Source organism: Sebastes fasciatus, chromosome 22 (assembly GCF_043250625.1).
Source record: "Sebastes fasciatus isolate fSebFas1 chromosome 22, fSebFas1.pri, whole genome shotgun sequence".
In the NCBI taxonomy this organism is placed as follows: Eukaryota; Metazoa; Chordata; class Actinopteri; order Perciformes; family Sebastidae; genus Sebastes; species Sebastes fasciatus.
The window spans coordinates 11161503-11185275 of NC_133816.1; the positions used below are offsets into that span (position 1 = coordinate 11161503).

At 41.5% G+C, this 23773-nt stretch overlaps 1 protein-coding gene across 2 annotated transcripts in view; it reads right to left on the reverse strand.

Moving 5' to 3' along the window:
- stim2b (stromal interaction molecule 2b) overlaps positions 1 to 23773 on the reverse strand; it is a 49717-nt gene that overhangs the window by 15711 nt on the left and 10233 nt on the right. For both annotated transcript variants that reach the window (XM_074623253.1, XM_074623254.1), the window contains exon 2: positions 9237 to 9367. In XM_074623253.1, coding sequence (XP_074479354.1) covers positions 9237 to 9367 — 131 coding nt within the window. The remainder of the gene's footprint in view (positions 1 to 9236; positions 9368 to 23773) is intronic.

Below are 23773 nucleotides of genomic sequence, written 5' to 3' on the forward strand. Positions count from 1 at the left end.
CTGAAGCTGAGGGTGTTTTGACATTTCACATCATTATGAATCATAATAGCTACAGATCAATGAGTTTCACATCTGACTTGATAGATCCGCAGCACACCCAGATTCCAACACAGCTTGAAAAGTGTCATGTGCCTGCGCTAAGACAGACGTTATCGTCAATTTCAAATCCCTTTGAAATAGTCCTAAAAGAATCTCCAGATACATCTTTGGACAACCGCATTTTATCATGACATAAAATCCACCAATACCTTCACGCATCTGTACTCTGCGAAAAGGAGTGCCATTGAATACATAATGGCAGTCTGGTGTTGAGAGGCAACAAATGTTTCCAGCACTGAATGCATTTTTCCTGTCACTGAAGAAGAAAATCTCCCTCTGTGATCTAGAAATTGTTTGAAAATGTCCTCTGAGACTCACTTCTGGCACATCCACTCATATGTAGATTCTAATCACACGTTCTAGAGATGGGAACGGATGATACTTAAGCTGTCAGAGTGAAGAAAAAATTGCTTTGAGAACACGAAATCTGGCGTCTCTTACGTCAAAGGGATTACTGGACATCGTAATTCAGTGTCATTATAATTCGTGCCGGGACGTGTCCGTGTCACGAGATCTCTTCCTTCATTTAGCTGAATCTCCAGCCTGTGGCATAAGGGTGTGCCAACTGGTGATCTGAAGTGCTTTTATCAACAGTCCGATTCAACCTTCACACACAAACCGGGTGTGTGACGCAGTCATGAGAAAATATATAGGTGACGTGGTAGTTCTTACAAGACCCGGTACATGGCAAAACCTTTTAAATCCCCTTATCAAATTGTTTCTTTGGGTGGGAGACAATTGCTTTTTTTTTTTTTTCCCTCAAAAGTTATAAACAACTGTGAAATAAAACTCTAAATCTGACGTTGAATAACTAAAACTCAAGATTCAAGATTTGCCCAACATTGGTGATTTAGCTTAATAACTACCTGAATGATATGTATAGCCCTGCTTGCAAGTAAACAAGACTAACAACCATGCTGGTGATTCTATGAGGCTGTATTTGCACTAGCAGGTATTTCGCAGTGGGAAACCTCCATTTCTGAAAAGTGAAGCCAATGCGGAAGTGGCTTAAACTTGCATTCTTCCTAACAGCCAGCAGGGGGCGACTCCTCTGGTTGCAAAAAAAAGGTCTGATTGTATAGAAGTCTATGAGAAGATGAGCCTACTTCTCACTTGATTTATTACCTCAGTAAACATTATAAACATGAGTTTATGGTCTCAATCGCTAGTTTCAAGTCTTCTTCAATACAGCATGATGTTCATTTAGTAAATGATGGTCCCATTTAGAGTCAGATAGACCATAAAGCAGGGGATGCTTTAGGGCGTGGCTACATTGTGATTGACAGGTCGTTACCACGGCGTTGTCAGTGTTTTCTGTTCATGAAAATTAACTATAACTTTTTTGGTCGCCTAAAAATGTCTTATTCAGAGTTCGTGTCACTTCTTGGTGCAAATAACCAAGACGGCGACGATCAAAAACCAAGATAGCGAGGGCCAAAATGCCGAACTCGAAGCTTCAAAACGTCTGTCCACAAACCAATGGGTGACGTCAAGGTGACTACGTCCACTTCTTATATACAGACTAAGGATATTTTGTCATGAACCAAAGTATTGGACAAATTAAAATTGCGTCCTGATGACGAATGAAAAGGTAACAGATCATCAAAGTTATGATTCATCCTGAGGGGGACATGAATGCGTTTACAAATTCAAGGCCTAAGTCATTAGGATTCATCTTCTGGTCACAATGAATATCTGTACAAAATTACATCGCAATCCATCCAGTAGTTGTTGAGATATTTAAGTTTGGAACAAAGTGGTGGACAGACCGAAAGTACAAATTTACATTGAGCCTTAAATAATCCCTCAGTAACTCTTCAGTTGTTGTTGTAGCCTGTGTTCCCCCACGTCAAAGGTTTTTAGAGTCCCCATACGGGTCTGAAAAGCTCTTTCACCACATCAGTAGTGGACAAAATACTCTGAGGGGCCTGAAAAACTTTGCACAGTGCTTTTTTTTCTCCCCTTCGCCTTCTTCTTACTCAATACAAATGCAAATGAGGTTTTCTCACTGACGTAAAGCCAGGAACCGACTAAAGGAACCAACCTGTCTGCTGCTGAGTCACTGGAGGGATCATAATGTGTGCAGTACTAAACCAAACAAATGTCTTGCAAAGCATTTAACGCTCACTGTACTTTATGAGAAATGAAGTCCTGCTGGCAGAGATGCAAACTTCAAGGACATTTCTCTTTTAAAGAAACCTATCTTTTCACAGTTTTAAAGGTGTATATTTGTTCATTATTTCAACTCTCTTCTTTTTTAATATCAGATTGCACTTGTTGAAAAAATGAATAGTAGTATTAAAAGTAATTGGTTCAAGTGCTGCCATCTCATCGTAAAACCTCTACTTGCGGGCAGACTGGCGGTTGAGCTTTGCATATGGTCAAAGACAGCTTTGTGATGCTTTATGGATTCATATGAAATATGTGGTGGAGCCGCTCATATAAAGACACTCCTTTGTGTGGGAGCCTTGCGGCCTCTGTGGTTAACGGTTTAGATAGTGTGATAGCTGTGATAATTGCGGCCATGGTGCGCAGCATACTGAAATGTCAAGAGGAGAAGGAATTCCTGCGAGAAATTCGGGTGAAGTGGTCTTAGATCGTGTTTACACTTTGAGACAGAGTCTTGTAAACATGACGATGGAATAGAGAGCGTCAACTCTGAGGAGCAACGGACAATAATACATATTCTATACAGCCTGGCACAGGCAGGGTATGACACACAGTCAGACACAAACAGCAGCAAACAAAGACATATTTGTTCCTATCAGATTCCAGATTGCGGGGAGCTGGCCGAGATCAAGACTCTTCCCATGAGCCTCTGCTCTCTCCAACAGGCGACTGTGACTCTATTCGCCCTTGCATCAGTCCATCTGTCCACATCTACTCATCTACTGAAAGTTATTACATCCATTATGAACCAAAAATGATTTTTTTTTTTCCCCTACTCAACAGCACACCTCAACATTAATCAAAACCCATTAGTAATGTGAAACTGCAGGAAGTCGCTTGTTAGATTGATTAATTGTTATCATCAATCCGTTATGAATTTGGGACAAAAAGTACGCCGTGCTTGTTTGTGATTTATGAAACGCGCGAACTACTCGGAGCACAACTGATTTATCACACTTGACAACTGGGCAGGCTCGATTGTGAAACCATCACTCGTATGATCTTCCTCGTGCTTTTCCTGAGTTTTTCAGTGAGGCCCGTTACTTTGAAACCAAATCAAAGCGGGTGTCTTTGCATAACAATGTGCTCGCTTCTTAGAAATTGTAAACTACATGACTCATTTCAGGGACTTTGTGACATGAGCTCTGGGTTTCATCAAGTTATCCTCAGTGATAATCTATCCATGTAACTAGTTTTGGTTTTATTTGTCCAGGTTTTGAGTCGGTGTGGTGGATATGAACAAAATTCTCTATCACAGTATGTGTTGTTTTATACTGCAGTATTGATATACATTGTGATATATGGCTGCACGATTATGGCCAAAATAATAACCAGGATTATTTTGATCAATATTGAGATCACAGTTATTCTTTGGTTTTAGGGACAAAGTATTTTTATTGCACTTTCACATTTAAATAAAGAGAGCACTGCTTTCACTTTGACATTGTGCTGCATTCCTGCTAATTACCGAATCTTTGCATCAAAATCAGACTTAAAAGAAGGTTGTTCTTCACCTGAATTCAGTGCATTTTCATTTTGCCCGTAAAATACGTTCAAAGCGGCGTGACAGCTCCACAAAAGTGAAGCCAAAACATCTGGCTCGCCCCCTGGTGGCTGGCTGTTAGTTTAGAAAGCGCTTGATTTGATATGCAGCGGGGTTTTCTATGAGCGGAACATACATTTTAAACGTCAATATCAGCCCTATTGTGATACAGTTTTCTGGAAAATCATGTGGAAACTGTATGGATGAAATAACCAGAATGTGCATTTCTACCTAATCACTATAAACAGATTCTGCATTCACATGTAGAATCTGTAGGCAAATGCAGAAGATGTTGGTACCGCAAGGTTTCCGTTTGTAGTCCGAGTAGTATTGACCAATCACGTTCGAGCAGGCTTTGGTTGAATGCAAGTAAACAGTCCGTGTGGAGAGCAAAAGAGGCAGAACGCATTGGCCGAAATGCAGAAACCTACTGGCTATCGTCTGACGATGATTTCGCTTTCTATTGGTTATGTTATTAGTATTATGTTTGTGAGTGTATCATTGTTTTTACAGTCAGGCTCGCAGTTTCCCCCTGCATCTAATCTTTATGCAAATCTAATTCACCACCCAGTTCTAGCTCCATACACGGACATTTGAATCGTATAGTCAATCCTCTCTTCTTGGCAAGAGAGCAACTCACCACATGTAGCCCAAAATGTAGAACACTCTGCTAAATATCACTAGGTTAACGAAAGAAAATGTTTTTTGTAGCACAAGTTCTACATGTCCATTCAAAGCAGTAGGTCATAAATAAATAATCTCTCTTGAATGTTCCCTCTAAAACATTCCCAGACAAGTCAACAAACTCCTTCTTTAAGCTCCTTTCTATAGATACAACCTAGACGCTCCATGAGCCTCCTCAAGTTCCTTCTGTTCATATCCGCCGAGACACAAGCAAGTCCTAAATACAGTGTACTATGAACTCATATGCGAGCCGAATTTTTCCACCAAGTTGTTATGCATGGCCTGTCAGGAACTAATAAAGTACACACACACACACATACAGAAGCAGTGCTATCGGCCCCTGCTGTGACGTGGGTTAGGCTCTTGCAATTTCAAAGTGATGCAACACGATCCAGCTGAGCGTCTCCTTGGCAGACGGGCAGCACGCAGCCCAGCACCCACGAGGAGAGGACGTGCACCTGCCGTCCCCAGCGACTGTGCTCAGCAACAGACCCCCCAGACGTCATTCAAAACCCCCCGGCGACGCCCCGACTCGACGAGTAATCAGAGGCAGGATTATGTTTAACGGGATTACTGCTAAAATTCATCAACGCTTGTCAAGTTACAGATGCTTTTGGGAGTAAAAAAGCGATGATTCTTGAGTCTATAAATACACGTCGTCAAGAGGTCCAAGTTTGTATATATTTAGATGTAGGCAGGCAGGAGAGAATGATTTGACAGTTTTGATCTTCACTGGTAGAGAATCACTTCTTGGGAGATTTCTGGGCGCGGATTATAAAAACACTTTATGTCACACCACTTCAAATATCATATAAACATGAGAGTGTATGGCCACGCTGGTAAAACTGCCACTTGCAACTTAAAACACAACCTTTTACCCCCATCATGCCAAGTGCTTTTGACAAAAATCCGATCTGTTTCGCTTCACTAGAGAGCTATTTGTGTTCTGCCACGACTCTCTGCTCCAAATATCAACTTCAAAAGCAGCCAAAGCCTCTTTTTTTTGTTCAACATCCTGACTGATAACTCCGTGACGTGACATGTCAGTGAATACTAAAGGGAACTGAGGCACTTGCTGGCCTCACCACTTCCTTGTTTGCTCTGTTCACCTCACCGCGGCACAGAGTGTCAATATATTCAAGTACATGTTAATGCGTGCTCTTTTTGTGTGGGGTGGCCCATTACAACAAACAGCAGGGATCCAATGAAAGTGTATATGATGGGAACTTCAAATGGAAAAACACCACGGTAACGTGCTACAGATAGATGCTGTGGTGCATCTCGTGTCAATGACTCAGCAACCTGTAAATGATCTGTGTGTGTATGTTTTATCTGTGTGTGCTGATATAAAATATGAGACCTGGGTAGGTATTAATCTGTCTGTGAGGGTTCGTTTCCCTGTAACTAAGCAACTCTGATGTCGTTAAGTTACAGAGGAATTTTACGGGTAAAACAAATGTTAATCTTCAGCGCTACCAGGTAACTCACTGATAAGGCCACTTTCTATCCGGTTACAGTGAGCTGTATTTGAAAATGACACCGCAAAAACAAATTACTCATGTTGGTTGAAATAGGCTTTGGCAAATAAAAACTGTGTTTCAGATCTTCCAGTTAAGACTTTGACTTATAGGGTTGCGATAGCACAACATGCAAATGTCAGATGTAAACATAGAATTGAATCGAATAGATCGGCCCCATTGTCATTGATACCCGATCCAGCTATTTGACTCAGTATCGGCCCGATGTCTGCTATCTGTGTCGCTAGTACTGTCCAGAAGGTCAAAAAATAGAATGATAAAAACAGATATGCTTTCAAAAACACAGAAAAAAAGAAGCCTGTCCTTTTCACCCTCCGTCAAATATTCATACATCATTTCATTTGAACATGCTGGTGTCACCGTATATCCCCACTGACCTCGTGGCATCTTTACCACCAGCACAAGAATCTCTGAAATGCATGTCATGAAAAACTGGATATCCCGACCACGGCTATAACGTTACAAACACGAGCATCCTCTCGTCTTCGTCATCCTCTCAAATTCTGTGATAAAAGGTGTGAGGGGGGCAGAATAAGAGAAGGAAAAGCAGGAAGTGCCAGTGAGATCTTTGTTGGCTGAGTGTACGGTTTCAACCAGATGGCAAAGGGGGCGAGGGGGGAGGGGGGGGGTTGACGAGGTCTCGTCCCGCGAAGGCCAGATAGGGGCTGACATCCTCCGGCCCCACACTCGTGTCACCCTCTCCCTAATAAAACTGTGTCACTGCTTTCAACTCATCGCTGCCAGGAAGAGACTGACATTGCGATGACACTGACAGTAAATGGGGTCCATTTTTTTTGCCCCATATGCAAACACATTGGGAGATATTTGGGGTCCAGTGTCTTGCTGAAGGACATTTTGGCATATAGACAAAGTCCAACCCTACTATATACCGTCAACCCGACATGGTCCTACTGTTAAAAATGTCGTTCAATCTACATAGGGGGTATTACTTTCGTTAATATTGACATTTTTAAAGAATAGTGTTATTGGCTGGAAAGCATTGAATGTAATGCCTGTTGGTATTTATTTGCAGTTTATATTTACAACCCAGTCAGCCCTGTGTGTACAGTACAGTGTCAGAGAGAGTGTGAGACTAAAACCATCAACCCTTTTCACTTAAAGAGGACCTATTATGCTTTTGTGCTTTTTCCCTTTCCTTTAGTGTTTTATATAGCCTTTTGTGAAAGTAAAAATTCTGTAAAGTTACAAAGCCCACAGGAACGCTGCTCCTGAACTGCCTGAAATGCATTGCTTGAAGTCCTGCCTTTTTTCTTCAGTAACGTGGTGATGTCACTAAGTAACAAATTTGCATTATATCTTGCTAGTAGTGATGCTGGTGGTGAGTGAGGCTCAGGTTTTTTTTAACCTGCACCCACCCGACCTGTTATGAAAGCCAATCCACACCGCCCGACCCACAAAAATATGCGTAAATCAACCACCTGAACCCGACCTGACCCACAAACCACCAACTTTATGCATTATACTAGCACATAAAATGTCCTGACTGACATCTGAGACAAGGACAGAGACAAGCGGACTTGCGGTGTGTGTGATACATGAAATGACCATGACTTCTTGACAGCGCATTACTCTCTTTCAAACACACACACACCACCACGGCTGGTGTGTGTGTTTGAGAGAGAGAGGAAAAGAAGGTGGACTATTGCACCAATGTTTCTGTAAGTTATTAATAACTTACTCGGAATGCTTCTTTGTCACTCTTTGACCCGCCAGCCCAAACCGGCTATATTTTCTAATATGTGGGACCCGCAGGTTGTGGGTCGACCCGCGCACAAAGCTAGTTAGAGCGGAGCTGGAGCGGAGTCTGAAGAGTTTGGTTCGATTGACCAATCACAACAGAGAGGGCCAGCTGACCAATCAGAGCAGACTGGGTTTTTTGGGAGGGGCAGAGCAGCTGATATGAGAAAAGTAAGACGTTTTTTGAACATTGAAGCATGTAAACATATTCTAGTAGAAACCTAAAAAACAAGCATGCACCTAAATTAAGCATAATAGGTCAACTTTAATATCACGACGATGAAAATCGAGAACTTGTTTCAGTGTCACGCGACAATGTCCGTGTTTCATAAAACCAGCTGATAGACAGCCACTAATTTGGTGAAAGGAGCATCCATCATGTTATGAAACCCTGTTCCGCCCGCCGCCGGAGCTCAGAGAAGAAGCTTGGAAATCCTCAGTAATGAGCGTCGGCCAAAAACAACTGCTGGAAAAGAAACAGACACGGCTCATTGCCCTTATAAAGACAAAGGGTAAGAGGGTGCAATGTGTAACACAATCCTATACATTTAGAGCACATATAGGCACCAGTGATATATATGCACGGACGCACAACATCTTAATGTGGGCCGGGGGCCAGTTCTAACACTGCAGCCCTCACGGGGTCTTTAGACACGACTCATACGGCGTCCAGCTCTTTACCAAGGGGCCACCGAAAGGGCTCTAGGGTATAACTGTTTCTCACGCCAGCACTTCTCAGCCAGTTAAAAATGACTCCTGCCAACACACACATGCACACACACACACGCACACACACAGAATGTGACCATGGTCCCAAGTGGTTTCTTTTGAACATAGGAGGTCGTTGATTACCAAGAGACGCAGAGGCCACGGCAGGTCAGAGTGCTCTCAGATGTCCGTTTGACATTGACTCGTCAATAACAGAAACATGTCCCTTGTCTCTCCAGAATGTGTGCAATTAAAATCCAAATAAAACTACAGATATCAAACATATATGCTACTTCAAATTACAGCATAATGTCTGTAAAAATGCCACTAAAGGTCTGTGTGTTTCTGATGACGTGTCGCTATGTTAGAAATGCTGACAGAAGCTACAAAACCTGACACACTGCCACGAGCTGTTGCTCACTGTAAACTAAATACTTGCATGGAGCCATCTGCTTCCAGAGGTGACAGGCAAGTATTCTTGTGTCAACACTTACAAGCAGTTTGGTTTGGTTACACAATACTGGTAACATGAGAAAGCCTGTGATCAACAGTCGTAAAGATTTTGTTACACCTCGTCTTCAAATATAAAAGAGACAAATGATTACATTTGCATAGGAGGTCCTGACCCTTGGCTAGAAACCACTGGTTAAACCTAAAGGTTCCTTAGGTGTTGTTTACAACCCAGGTACTCTGAATCTGAGTGTCCCAAATCCCAAATGTAAATTCACGAAGCTCACCTCCACACTCTCGTTGACCTCTATTCCCCCGTCATTGTCGTCGTCCAGCTGTTTGTGGATGTGCCGCAGCGCCTCCAGACTGAAGCGGTCGTCGTCGCCCATGCATGGCGGCATCACTATGAGACAGGGGTCTGCAGGGGGAACAAAAAAAAAGCTCAGGTCAGAGATGAAGGGTCTGGTTAAGGCGAACAGTGTGTACCAGCCCACTTAAAATGATCTTTAGCACAGATGTTATTCCAAAATACCATGACCGTGATGAACTACACATTTGGTACACAGATGACATGCTTCAAATACCTTTGAATATTTCTCACCGAAGCTTCGAAGCCACAAAAAAGGGTTTTTTTGGGTCAGCCCTAGAGTTTACATTCTAAGTCACAGAGAGCAAAAGATAATGAGGCATCCACTGTAGTGAAATGAGGTTGTTTTTGCAAAGATAGTCGAAGTTTTGTCGCATAAATATATTTGATGACTCAAGAAAATCGTTTATTTTTTCTTTAAGTGTAAGCTGACATGTTAAAATCTTTTTTTAAGGCAGCAGCCTTATTGGCATTAATTCAATAGAAATTGGTTTTAATGACATCTAAATGCTGAGTGTCTTGAATAGGGGTGGGGATCACCAGAGCCCCACGATACGATATTATCACGATACATACGTCTCGATATGATCTTGTTGCGATTTTAAACATTTTGCGATATGCTGAGTTTATATATTGCGATTTATTAGATGTAATAAGATACAGTTTTCACTCTGTTTTCATTCACATACTGTATCTTGAGGTCAGAGGTCAAGGGACCCCTTTGAAAATGACCATGCCAGTTTTTCCTCTTCCAAAATTTAGCGCAACATTGGGGCGTTACTTAGCGTTCTTCCCGACAAGCCAGCATGACATGGTTGGTAACAAACGATTCCGTAGGTTTTTATAGTTTCATATAATACCAGTAGCTTCACTCTAGCTTTAAGACTGAGCTCGCTATAACCTCTGAAATACAGAATAGTAACCGTCGTTGAATGGCAGAGTCACTTTGAGCTGCAGCTTGTAGAGTGATTTGCTGACAGGTTACAAAACAGTAGCAGCAAAAAGAAACATCTTAAAATAATATTAAGACGCTGGTGTCCCTCACATAATTTCCAAGGAGAATAGTAGAGGACTCGTTTTCCTCCTCTGTGCACCCCTTAACAGGCAATTTGTGCTTACAACCCACATCCAAGGGGCTGACCACACCTGCCCTCCAAGCTTTTATTAAAACGAATGCCACTTTCTTGTGTGATTTGGACAAAGGTAAGTACTGCCGTTAGCAGTCATACACTGACACTGTAGCACCGAGTCAAGTGCGTAAAACAAATTCACCGTTTAATATCTCGCTGCATTTGAACCTGAAATTTGGGCAACTCAATCTTCAAATGTTTAATTTGTAAATACACTGCTTTGCTGTGCGTCTGATAAAAGTGATCCCAGTTGTCGGTAATATCTCAAATGCTGACGTCAACACATAAAGCATCTTCTCATAGCAGCTGCTGGAATCTCTCTGGTGTGCTGTTGTCATTCCTGCTGCGTCCCCAGGCATCCCCCCCTTGTTTTCATTCAGTCCCCCCTCACGTCCCACTTGGGGAAATGAGCCCATTACGTCCAGCCTTCCAAGCCATGGACAGTTTGAGCTGGCCGCGTGCCAAACTGTCTGAATGGAGCCACAAAACACACAGACAGATCTGAACAGCAACAGAAACTCATACACACAAACACACAGATACACAACTTCAAAACCACATTTTAAAAAGATTTAAGTCACAATCACATCGCTCCATAAACTGCAACACAAAATGACAGAATCTATTTCTTAAACCCATAACCGCATGTTTAATGTCAATCCAAGTAGTGCCAAGGCCTCGTCCTAGCCCAACACGTAATGATGCTCCCTGTTTGGCAACAGTTTCAGACCAAAAACAAAGCCACACAGCACCCGAGGGAGACACAACAACAACAAAACAACATGGATCAAGCACTGGCAATGAGTGGTGTTTGTCTAGCAGAGGAGCTATGTGGATGATAGAAAAGCCACCAGAAAACAACAACAAAAATGCAAACAAGGGACAATTAGAAAATCTAATTGTGTTGTAGTGTCAAAAATGCTTTTGGATGCACAAAATCAAAATGTTTTTTTCATTTAGGCAAACTACTTCAAATGCTCCATTCATTTTCTGAATGCTCAAAAAGACAAATGTACAAATAATCTCATGCCGTTAAAGCATGAGTTCAAAAGTTGACATTTTAAAAGGGAAATACACTTTTCGCTTTCTTGCCGAGAGTTAAATGAGAAGCTTGATACCACTCTTCTAGGTTACTCGCCTCCTGGTTCTAGCTCCATACTTAACACACAGACACAAGTCTGTATGTATAGCAAACTGTTTTTATATTTGAAAAAAGCACATTATAAAATACACAAAGAAAGCCGCAAATAAGTCATAACTATTTTGGATGCATGTAAAAAAAAAGTGTATCCATAAGCATGTACAGTGTAGCCATGTGGCATTTTGTGTGGGTTTTTTGATGTAGGATCTGTTTACTGAAACAAGACTTGACACGTTAGTTATAGAGTTGCCCCTTGGCAATCCGCGGAAGAAGCAAATGGAGACATCTGATTGGACGCATGCCCGGGCTAAGTTTGGATGAGAGGACACTGGGGAGGATGTCCATGTCGAATGAAGAAACCAGCGTTGGCAAAGGGCTGCACCTGGACCGAGCCTCACGTCGATACAGTGCCAGAGGGTTGGATAACACAGTGATCATTTGTTTTTGTGTAAACAGATACAGTAGGCTGACTGAAGTGTGTGAAACCACAGCGGCTTTAAAATCTCCACCTGTTAACATGATGATGTGGCGGCTCTGAACTGAATATTCTACTTGTGTTTTCACTAAGCTGCTGCGATTAGAAAAATCACCAGCCGCTTCCTGGTATGATCACATTGTGTGCACCAATCAAGAATCTGCCTGTTTGAGCTCTACCACAACCATCATTTAATCGACCGGTTGTCCACTGTTAAGTTAATCGACAACTATTTTGATAATCGATTCATTTGTTTGAGTGTTTTTTTAAGAAAAGAAAAAAAAAAAATTCTCTGATTCCAGCTTCTTAAATGTGAATATTTTCTGGTTTCTTTACTCCTCTGTGACAGTAAACTGAATATCTTTGAGTTGTGGACAAAACAAAACATTTGAGGACGTCATCTTGGGCTTTGGGAAACGACATTTTTCACCATTTTCAGACATTTTATAGACCGAACAACTAATCCATGAATCGAGAAATAATAAACAGATTATTCGACAATGAAAATAATCATTAGTTGCAGCCCTAATTTAATTTTCAACTTCCCTCTTTAAGCTAACCACACAAGATGACAATGCATATCTATCTATCAGTGACAGGAAAGATTATCAACACAATAAGGCTCTTTCTCAGATCAGCCTGAGGCTGCATTCACACCAAATCAGGAGATGTGTGCAATTATGGTACCGTGCCCAACGCCGCAACCCAAACTCAACTACCCACATTCAAATGAATGGAAGGACGACTGACGTTTTCGCCGCCACGCCTGATTTGGTGTGAATCCTAGACTGTATTTAGGAAGTGGACCTAGTCGCCGTGACGCCACCCATTAGTTTGTTGACTGCTGTTTTGAAGCCTTGAGTTTGGCATTTTGGCCGTCTCCCTCTTGGAACACTGAATAAGACATTTTAAGGAAACGAAAATGTTACAATTAACTTTCATGAACTGAAAACACACTGTGAAAGGGTTAAAGACCCAGACCGGACAACGCCGTGGTAGCGACCTATCAATCACAAGGTAGCCACGCCCTAAAGCATCCCCTGCTTTATGGTCTATCTGACTCTAAATGGGACCATCATTTACTAAATGAACATCATGCTGTATTGAAGAAGACTTGAAACTAGCGATTGAGACCATAAACTCATCTTTACTGAGAAGAAGTAGGGTCATTTTCTCATAGACTTCTTCGTTGGCTTCACTTTTCAGACCCTGGAGTTGCCCACTGGTGTGAATGCAGCCTTATTTGAGTCGTGTCCGTCTGTCTCTACTCAAAAAGCATCTGATGCTTGAGAGCGAGTTAGATAATGTATTTGCTTAGCTTGCCAGCGCATTTTACATAGCCTTGTTGTTTGCATAGCATGCATATCTATTTGTTTGGTTATTTAAATAGGCACACAACTCAAATACTTCACTTGTGTTTTACATACATACACACACACACACACACACTGCACATTGAATCCCACTTTAACTTTCTTTGTTTTGCAGAGACATCAGAATTGATAACGGCGTACTTTCACAAACAACTTTCTGCGATGTTGATCTTCTTCTTATTGTCATTTCTTTCTATACTGGTGGCCTAAATCTGTTCTGCATGCGTGCAGAACCCTTCATGAACCGTCTTATCTTTTGAAGCTCATAGAGGAAAAGATAATTCTGAGATAAAAGAAAGAAAACAAACGCTGTCATTCACTGACAGTATTTAGGCTGGGCCACCCAGTGTGCAATTCAGAAATATGACAGCACAAGCCTTTCCTTCTCCAGGTGTCCTATTTTTGAGTACGTTTAGGGAGAGTTGCGAGCCCTGCGATGAGGAACCATGCGACAGGAAGTGGCCATCGGTGACCCCGAGCATTCCAGGGGGACGCACGCAAAATCAAAACATCCGGGAGAAGCGGTCCCAAAAGATGACAAAATTGGAAAGCACTGGGTTATTTTTAACCCATCAGGCTCCCAGTTGTCAGGATGTAAAAGCTCAACAATGGCAGAGGTCTCCCTCGCACTAACACACACACACACACAGATGTTAAGTACACACACACACACACACAGCATGCAAACGCAAGAAGGAAAGCAGTCATACAATAATTCACTTTGCCATAACTCACAAATGCGTGCGAGCTGTCACAGAGGGCGGCAGGTTTGGTTCAAAAGAATCTGATAACAAAAGCATTTAGCTGTCAGCCGCTGCCTTTAAAGTGAATCCCAACACTTCAAAATAGTTTTTTTTTGGCACAATATATGCATGTCATTAAGAAGGTTCTATCTTTATTTTCACAAAGAGCCGTTAAGTAGGTGACAGGAGAAGCAGACAGCGAGGAAATGTGTGTCTGATGTGTTAACGGTGACTTTTTGGGGGACGTCCTTGAACCGGATCCCTCGAGACACATGGACATCGTGTTTATACAGCTGAATCGATACAGCAGGCCCCGGCTCGCTAACCCCACTGCATTCTGGGTGTGTTGAAAAATGTTGGAGAACTCGGCGTCTTTCGCAAAGGGGTTGTCAGATAAACGTTTTCTCATGCAGGTTTGATGTGGTAATGTGATAGAAGTGACAGTATGGGAGTACAATTTGTTTTTATGCACGCCAATTCTCACATGTGCTCTTGTTCAACTCTGATCAGCGGTATGACAGGCAAGGACTGTATTTTCTATTAACTTTGAAGTATTTCTCGGTGCCATAGACCTACGTTAAAAACACATCATTTTTCTCACAAGAGCCAAACAGTTTATTCTGAGTCGATCACACATACATCGTTCTACTTCTGTTAATACTCAGTAAAGTACTGCGCCAAATGTGTATTAATGAGCAGCTGTAAATAGTTCCCAACATGTGCAATATTGACTCCAGTTTGAGTAAAGTTCAGAGGTGGGACCAAGTCATTGTTTTACAAGTCACAAGTAAGTCTCAAGTCTTTGCGCTCAAGTCCCAAGCAGGGATGCACCGATACCAGATCGGATATCGGGCCGATACTGACTCAAATAGCTGGATCGGGTATCGATGACAATGAGGCCGATCTATTTAATTCAATTCTATATTTATATACTATATACATTATATACTGGAATTTTAATTCCTGAAGTTTTGACCAATTTGTTGCTGCATTAAAATGGTTTACACTTCATTGTAATTCCTGTTAATTTTGAAGATTTTTTACCAAGTTATTGGTGTACAATTTATTATTTTAATAATAAATAATCAGGAAATTTGTATCTATGTATTTATTTGTTACATTTAGTGAGGCATACAGCTTATTAATTAAACACTGGTATCGGATTGGTACTCGGTATCGGCCGAGGCCCAGGTATCGGTATTGCTGTCGCTTTGCTTAATTGCTTTGCTTATCGCAATATTTCGCGATATACTGAATCGTTAAACCCTGTCTCACGATATGTATCGTATCGCCAGATTTGTGCCAATACACAAGTCTTTTTTTTATTTTGTCAAGTCGAGTCTAGAGTCCAAGTCATGTGACTCGAGTCCACACCTCTGGTAACGTTTGTTAAAAACTATAGTGCCCAGTTACATCTTCAATAGCAATGAATAGGCTTGTGACTGAGTGCCACCGGCGGGGTGGAGAAGTTGTAAAGTATTGAGAGATTTCTTGATGATAAAAATATCAAGACTACAAACAGATATAAGATAAAAAAGAAAGATTGTTAAGTGCAGCCTGAGAACACAAAGCTCTGCAGCTGCTTGGTCCCGTGGAAGAAGCCGGGCTCAGAGCTCCAGCAGTGTAGCGCATAGAGGCTTCATGTCATTTAGCCCAAGGACTGAGCTCTCCACCTGGGAGGAGAAGGAGACACATCCCCTCTCCCCCCCACCTCACGTCAAACCCGATCTTGGGTGAGGAGCCAGATTCAGTGTAAGACTATCCGGGCGGTGGGTGTGGGCAGAGGCGATGTGGAATTAAGATGGCAGGATATGATGGGCTTGACATGCGACTCTGGGGAGCCGAGAGGCCTCGTCTTACCCGCACTGCTCAAGATGTCTCCGTGTCCTCAGCTATTTCCTGCTCTCACATTGTCTCCCTCTCTCTCTCTCTCTCTCTCTCTCTCTTGAGTACAGACACAGATGTCATGTCAAAGACATACACACACACCTTGCGCACACATACAGCGTCACACTCTCAAGTGTCTAAGGTCGTGGCAGTACAGGTGGCAGACAGACTCAACGAGCAGACCAGGATGAAGTAATGCGGGAGCAGACTGGAGAACATGTCAGCAAACACTCTCCACATGCTATAACAGATGAGAGTGAGCTCACTCGTTTCACCTCTTCGTATTTCAGCCGCCTGACGGCGACCACATCTCAGATACTCTCAGACAAGCTGCTAGTAGCCGACTGGGGTCAAACAGTAGTGTCTTTAGTCAGGGGGTTTGCCTTGTAAATCAATTAAATACACATGAAAAAGCCACATCAGATGCTTATGTGAGTGATACGTTGCTCAAAACTGCCTTATATCTCATGCATACACACAACAATCATATAAAGGATACATCCAGTTCAGTAGTAGGAGTTAATTGGCCTGCTATAGCATGTATGTAGTCTTAACATTTCACTTAGACTGCAAGAATCTGACATGACAAACCACAGCCGAGCAAGAAGTTAGTCAACTTTCCAGGGCTGTGTCCAGTATAGCGCACTATATTTACTTTCAGCGATTTTATTTGAGTGTCTGAATTCTCTCTGTGAAATTGCACCACATAGTGCACTCGAAATTCCTTTTTTCAAACTGTTCCACAATATGAGGCCTCTCATTTTATAGGCACCAAAATTACTTTAAAAAAAAACTTTTTCACAAGTGTCCAAAATCTTAATTTACTGCTCACTAAAGAGTAAGATATATATATATTTTTTTTTAGGAATAAGTGAATGTGAGTAATTTCGGCCTTAATGCCTCAACAAATTATCAAGACACTGAAGACAGTAAAAAGATCATGTGTCACCCACATGTAGGGCCTTACAATGAAAAACTAGACTGTTCAGGGGTGTAAGAAAAAAAAAAGATACACATGAGTATCGCGATATTATGTTTTGTGATACTGTATTGATTCTCCGAAATGCTATTGATTTTTAATTAACCTCTGAAAAATCATATGTAACTAGAAAACCTAATGAATCCATTGGTACCAACAATGTCATACTAGCTTGTCGCAAAAAAAGTTACCCTAAATTTTGGCAAGGAAAAACTGGCATGGCCATTTCGAAAGGGGTCCCTTGACCTCTGACCTCAAGATATGATAGATGAATGCAGATTCCACAGGGTAGGTAAGCTGGCAAGAAACTCAGACAAGAAACTAGAGCTGCAACAATTAATCAATTAGTTGCCAACTATTAAATAAATTGCCAACTACTTTGATAATTGATTAATCGGTTTGAGTCATTTTTTTAAAGAGAAAAAGCTTCTTAAAATGTGAATATTTTCTGGTTTCTTTACTCCTCCATGACAGTATACTGAATATCTTTGAGATGCGGACAAAACAAGACGAAGCTTAGGATCAATTTCACCTTTAAACATCCTGGGAAACATTTTTCAATTATTGTGATAAGATGCCAAACGGACAGCAGAAGAATGAAAAAAAAAATCAAACTTGACTTGCGTAAAATTTGTAAGTTTTAAGACAGCATATGGAAAAACAATATTTCTGCACATACTAAAATCTTTCCATTACTGTCTGCATTAATATGTCTCAATGGTAACTATTCAGTCAATTAACAATATAGGTCAGCTGGACACAGATAAGAGTGTTAAACTATTAATCTCTGAATAAAAAATGGTCTTTTATCTTGTTGTTTTGTGCGGGCAAGTCAGAGGTCAAAGTCGGCTATTGAACTGGGGGGACTGCTGCCTTGCTCAGGGACACTTCAGCATTGCAGCCACTCGTCCTTGAACCTTCTTCTTCTTCTGGTCTCATCGTTCACTTCATGACCCCTCTGCTCTGATGTAACAACAGAGGCTACAAGACCTCCTGCTCGGATGTCAAACAGTATATTACCACACTGTGTCAGCCATGTCAGCAGTTCATTAGATCCACTGTCAGCGTGCCAAACTCCTATCAGCTTTCACGCATTTATGGTGTATGCACTTACCATATGGATGATAAGTGAGATGTTAAATACATTCTTATAAAATTCCGTATAAAGATTTTATTGATGCTCTCAGCAGCCTCAAGTTAAGTTACAACCTTCGCTCCAGGGACATGTCTGACCCCGTCTCCGTGATTAATTAAGTCATATGTCTTGTAATAAATAAAGCTGAAAAAATCCTAATTGCATTGCATTCAATACACCAATTAGATTCTCCAAATTGTGTGAAAGTGTGGGGGGGAGGGGGAGGAATGTGATGCCAATGTGTACCAGACTTGTGCCCTGTAACCAGCGCCCATATGGCAGCGTCATAAATCAAGCTGACGGGTCAGTATTAAAGGCAAGTAAATAAAGCTTCTGGAGAGTCTACCATTTCAGCTCATCAGCAGCCATTAATAAGACACAAATATCATTAGCCGCCTACAAATGCCACCAGCCAGAGCAGAGAGTTAAGAGAGAGAGAGAGGGAGCTGGTTAGTTTGAAGAGGAAGAAACAAGATACAGAAAGTGTTTGTATGTTACTCTCGGTTTGCACGAGCTGTTAAAATGGACGCGCACATTTAAAAACTGACCTCTTTCACTTCGGTTTGTTATTCAACGGAGTGACACGAGGTGGCTTTAGTGAAGTTGGACAGCAGGAGGGAAAGAATCTGACAGCAAACGTTAAAAAAAAAAAAATCAAACAAGTGATTTTTTTCCCGTCTTAATACACTTGCAAAAAAAGAAAACAATATTTATTTACCAGGCTTTGGCTTGTTGTTATGTTTGAGCTCCTGCTACGCTGACAGGTGAGCTTTCTGACTCCCCAGGGTGCCCTAGGGCATGTCAGAAGAATGTGTACTTGCAAAATCATCAACTAGCAAACACACGAAGCAGTTCCGACACACAAACGCATAATTACCGCAAAACTTTTTTTACACAACATGCGTCGATTAGTCGAATCTCTCAAGCCAGCCAAAACAAAGTGTTGCAAAAACCACACACACACACACACACTAAGCTGCATGTGTGTCCAGGCTCCAGACATTCAACATGTCTCGACTAAACCTGATCCACCCTGAACTGTATTATGTTTGTCGTAATTTGCTGCATGTGAATGGATTATGCAAACAATAGAGGTGGAGGCGCAGCTGGATCAGCTCCGGCAACTGAAGTTAAGCAATGCGACTACTGTGGATTTTCAGTGTGTGAATAAAAGGTCGGACTCCACGGCTCTCCAAGGCCTGACTGCATTTTGAGTATGTTAGAGGTACCATGTAGAGTTTGGGACAAAGACTATGTTTACATGCACAAAATAATCTGTTTTTTGCCCTTATTCTGAAAAAACAAACAATATTCCTACTAAGCTGTTTACATGGCTAAGGAAAATTAATATTCCACTTATATTCCCGTTTACATGCAGCTGTGCATATTCCGTGCATACCGTGCGAAAACAGCCTCCCTCTTTCATTCCTTCAACCACCTTCTTGAAAAGGTCGGCGTTGTGATATATGTGCATAATCCAAAAAACCTGTTGATATACAAGTCTTTCATAATGTTTAAACTATGGCTGTCAAAGCTAACGCGATAATAACGCAAATTAATTTTAACGGCACTAATTTCTTTAACGCATTAACGCAATCAATCTTTGGGAGGTTGTAGCGGGCTCATGTCATAGTAGCTTGTCACAAAGGAGGTTAAATAACCTCTGACCTCAAGATATGTGAATGAAAATGTCTTCTATAGGTACCTACGAGTCTCCCCTTTACAGACATGCCCTCTTTATGATAATCACATGCAGTTTTGGGCAAGTCATAGGCAAGTCAGCACACTGACACACTGACAGCTGTTGTTGCCTGTTGGGCTGCAGTTTGCCATGTTATGACTTGAGCATATTTTTTTATGCTAAATGCAGTACCTGTGCACCTAATAAGGCCTAATTCAAAATATCCAAACGGAAAATGCTGTTTACATGACCCCTATCAAATTCGGAATATTGTCATATTCGGAACAATAGTGGAATATTAGTGTGCATGTAAACATAGTCAATGTCTTTACGAGTGGTAAAGAGAACCTTTGTTTGTTTAGAAAGAAAAACCTCTACAGGGCACCTTTAAGTTTGCACTGCATCTGCCCTAAACGGATAAAAGCCTTCCCTCTCTTTGTGCCAAGTCATTTCCACTGAAACAGGGTATCCCTTAACCATCTAAACCACCTTAATGGGCATCAGTAATCCTCTGCTTAGGCCACAGCTTAAAATGAAGGGTGGGACAACTAGAGCAAAACGTGTGGAGGCCCACTAAGTCTGATCTAAAAACTTCCAGAAAAGGAGACGCTCCTTGCGCCCGGGCGTCCCAGGAATGTTTCAATAACAGCACCAAACACGAGATGTGTGATGTGCGATGTGCGATGTGTGATGTATGCGGCTGGCCCGGGGAAGAAAAAGCAGGAGGAGAGAGGATGAAAAGACAAGCGCTCTTTTAATTAGCTCGCTCTGCCTCCGACAAGCTCCTCTGGATATAAGGTTAATGGATTGAATGTCTATGGAAAGCGAGACAGGGAGCAGCGGGCTGAGATCACATGCTAGACTTTGACAATGAACAATGAAAAGCATGATGAGCGCTCAACATGCTTTGGCCATGTAGTAATGGGATCCAATGTTCTTGCATAACTCGTGAACATCAGTGATTACAAGGCAAAATAAATGATTTTTTAGTCCAAATCATTCATGACGCAGCCTGGATATCCCCAACTGGGATTAAGTGTTCCTCATCTGTGTCATGGCCTCGAGACAAGAAAGCTGAGGGTTAAGACTTTCCCAGCGGACTTCTGAGAAGCATCTCTTTTAGGGTTTGGTACCCCATGTTCCCTGACCTTGTCACAAATTGGTTAAACAAATAACAGAAGGGAAATAGTAACACCAAATGGAAACCAGATGTGCCTGGAAGCAACTAATAGCTGTATTCATTTGAATCTTGAAAGATGAAATTTAAAAACAGCTGAATTCATAGAATTGAAATATTTTACTTTGAAAAGCAACTTAATTTGATTTATGTTGTTTGAATTCCCCTCTTTGAACATTTACAGTAAGCAATTTCCCTAGTCAAATTCTGACCTATAAGACAAGCAAAAAACAAAACAGGTTGTTCACATGGATTGGATACAACAAAATACAAGATGAAAAATTCTAACTTGAACTTCTCAGATACGTCTGCTTCTTGCATTGAAGGCAGATTAGAGCCAATCATAGCTGACATTGGGCAAAGGCGGGGTAAACCCTGGACAGGTCGTCAGATTATCACAGGGCTCCTTCACCCAATACTCATTTTTACCTTTTATATTTTACTGAATAGAGCTTGAACGCATCATAATGCAACTCAATGCAGCCTCTGTTCGTTAGCTGTGTTATTTAGCCAAGCAGGAAATCTTCTATCATCCCCGGGAGAACGGTACGCCGTTAGTCTCGAACCCTGACCCCACCTGCGGTACTGTAGAAAAACGAGTAGTCCAGTTGTGTGCACCGTGGCAAGCAGGACAGCAAACAGTTGTTTGAGCACTGTGCAAATGTTGTTTTTAAAGGCTAAACGCCAACAAATACAGATTGAAGCAGAATATTTCGTTAGAAAAAAACATGTTGTGAACTTTGGAAATAATATTACATCTATGAATTTTGACTTTTAGACTTTACAACGCTCTGGAGTTATTGGAACTGTTGGGATCACACGAGTCGGAAACAAACAAAGTCTGTAAGACCCGCACTCTGTGAAACACAAGAACAGAGGGTATTAATGATCGCGGTAAGCCGCTGCAGAATGAATATAGGAGAAAAACACTGATTAGTGTAGAGGAATATTTATCTGCAACTATGCAGAAATAGCCTAGCGGGTTAAAACAGATGAATAGACATGCAAAAAGAAATAACAGCGCAGCATCCAAATGTTGATTTGAATGTAAAGGTTACAAATGAAGCTTCAAACTATTCTGTACAGCCCTAAAATAGAGATTGTAAAAACATCAAACATGGACATTACAGTACGTTTCAACATTAACATTCGGTAGTGGTTTAATGTTACACTTGTGTGTTCAGTTGCATCAATAGATGTGTTGCATCTGACAACTGACTGCAGTTTAAACCACACAGATCTTTCAAATAGCCTACAGTATGAATGATCATATTACAGGTACATTGTCGTAAAAGAAGCCCGATCTCATTAGTGGCATGACAACCGTGGAAGGTGAAGAGCAGTAAAAGAAACCAAAAATACTGCACACTGCTTTTGCTCAGTGCAAGATTTATTATTACTAACATTTACATCTTGTTGGATCTTACATTACCGGAGCATTGTTCAAGATGTTGGCAAATTGTACATTTAAAAAATCCACAGCTCGACCTCTGCATGGCCTTGAAAGAAAAAGATAAATGACATTTATGTGAAGGGAGCATTGCCTGTTCAAACTTTCAGAGGGCAAGGACAGGCTTTTAGTTTCATTTTGAAAAGTGGCACTAAAAGACAAATTGGTTTTGGACACTTCCGTCACTGCCTTGGCATGGGAATGTCTTGGTCTGACGATTTGTAGCAGACAGCAGGTTTGGCTTTATGCCTGCTTCCTGTGTAAGTCTTTTACCTTCCTGACAGGATTCTGGTGCGTTTTTTTTAAACTTGGTGCTCCTAAATATGGACGCCAGAATGGAAGCTAAGAATAAATGCCACGCTTCAGACAATAGCAAAGTCGAATCGTGGAGTTGATCCAAATAAAGACAGCTATCAAATTTGGAGAAAAGAAAGCAGCTGAGTTTACACAATTGGTGCAATACCCATGCAGAGGATTAACAAATAAGGTGCTTCTAAAGGTTACCAACTGCCTGCATCTTACATCAAAACATAACCTACTGTCTCTGATGTGAAACACAGCAGAAACAAATCATGTGCAGACAGAAGTGCCTACACCTTTTACAGACTTTTGACCTACTTGCTGACAGTCATTCTGTTTCCTATCAGGTCCTTTGATGTGTAATATAAACTGGGCCCATTTCGGATCACATCAAGGAGAGGCCAAGTGGCTCCTGAGAAGCCAGCTGTTGGTCCGGACATGCTACTGTTAGCAGCACTAAGACGGATTAGCAACTCATCACAGCTCGCCTCCATCCAAGACATGGGGGAAGAAACTGTTCAACTGCTTGCTTGTTTGTTTGATCAATGAAAAACAACCCTGGAAACTATTATACCACTTTAAACCTGAGTTTTTTGGCCATTCATGGGCAGCAGAAAGAAGACAAAACTGACAAGAAGAAAAGCACATAGATATGCATCCTCATGCTCTCTAGTTTTCTTCATTGAATTACGTTTGCATCTGAATCTCCCTGGTCTCTACTTGTATGTTAGTTTGTTATGAGCACGCAGGTCGGAGCACGAATGTTGGTGGATACAGACTTGAGGGGGGACAGCATACCAAAGAAATCCACACCGCTCTTTGCCCCTCTTGCCCAGGTCACCACATCACGTGCCCTCTGCCAAGGGAAAGTCCCTGAAATCAGAGGGGACTGCTCTTCACGTCCAATATCTAACTTTAAATGCCACTCATATATATATATATATATATATATATATATATATAGTTCCATTTGCCTGAATATGAAT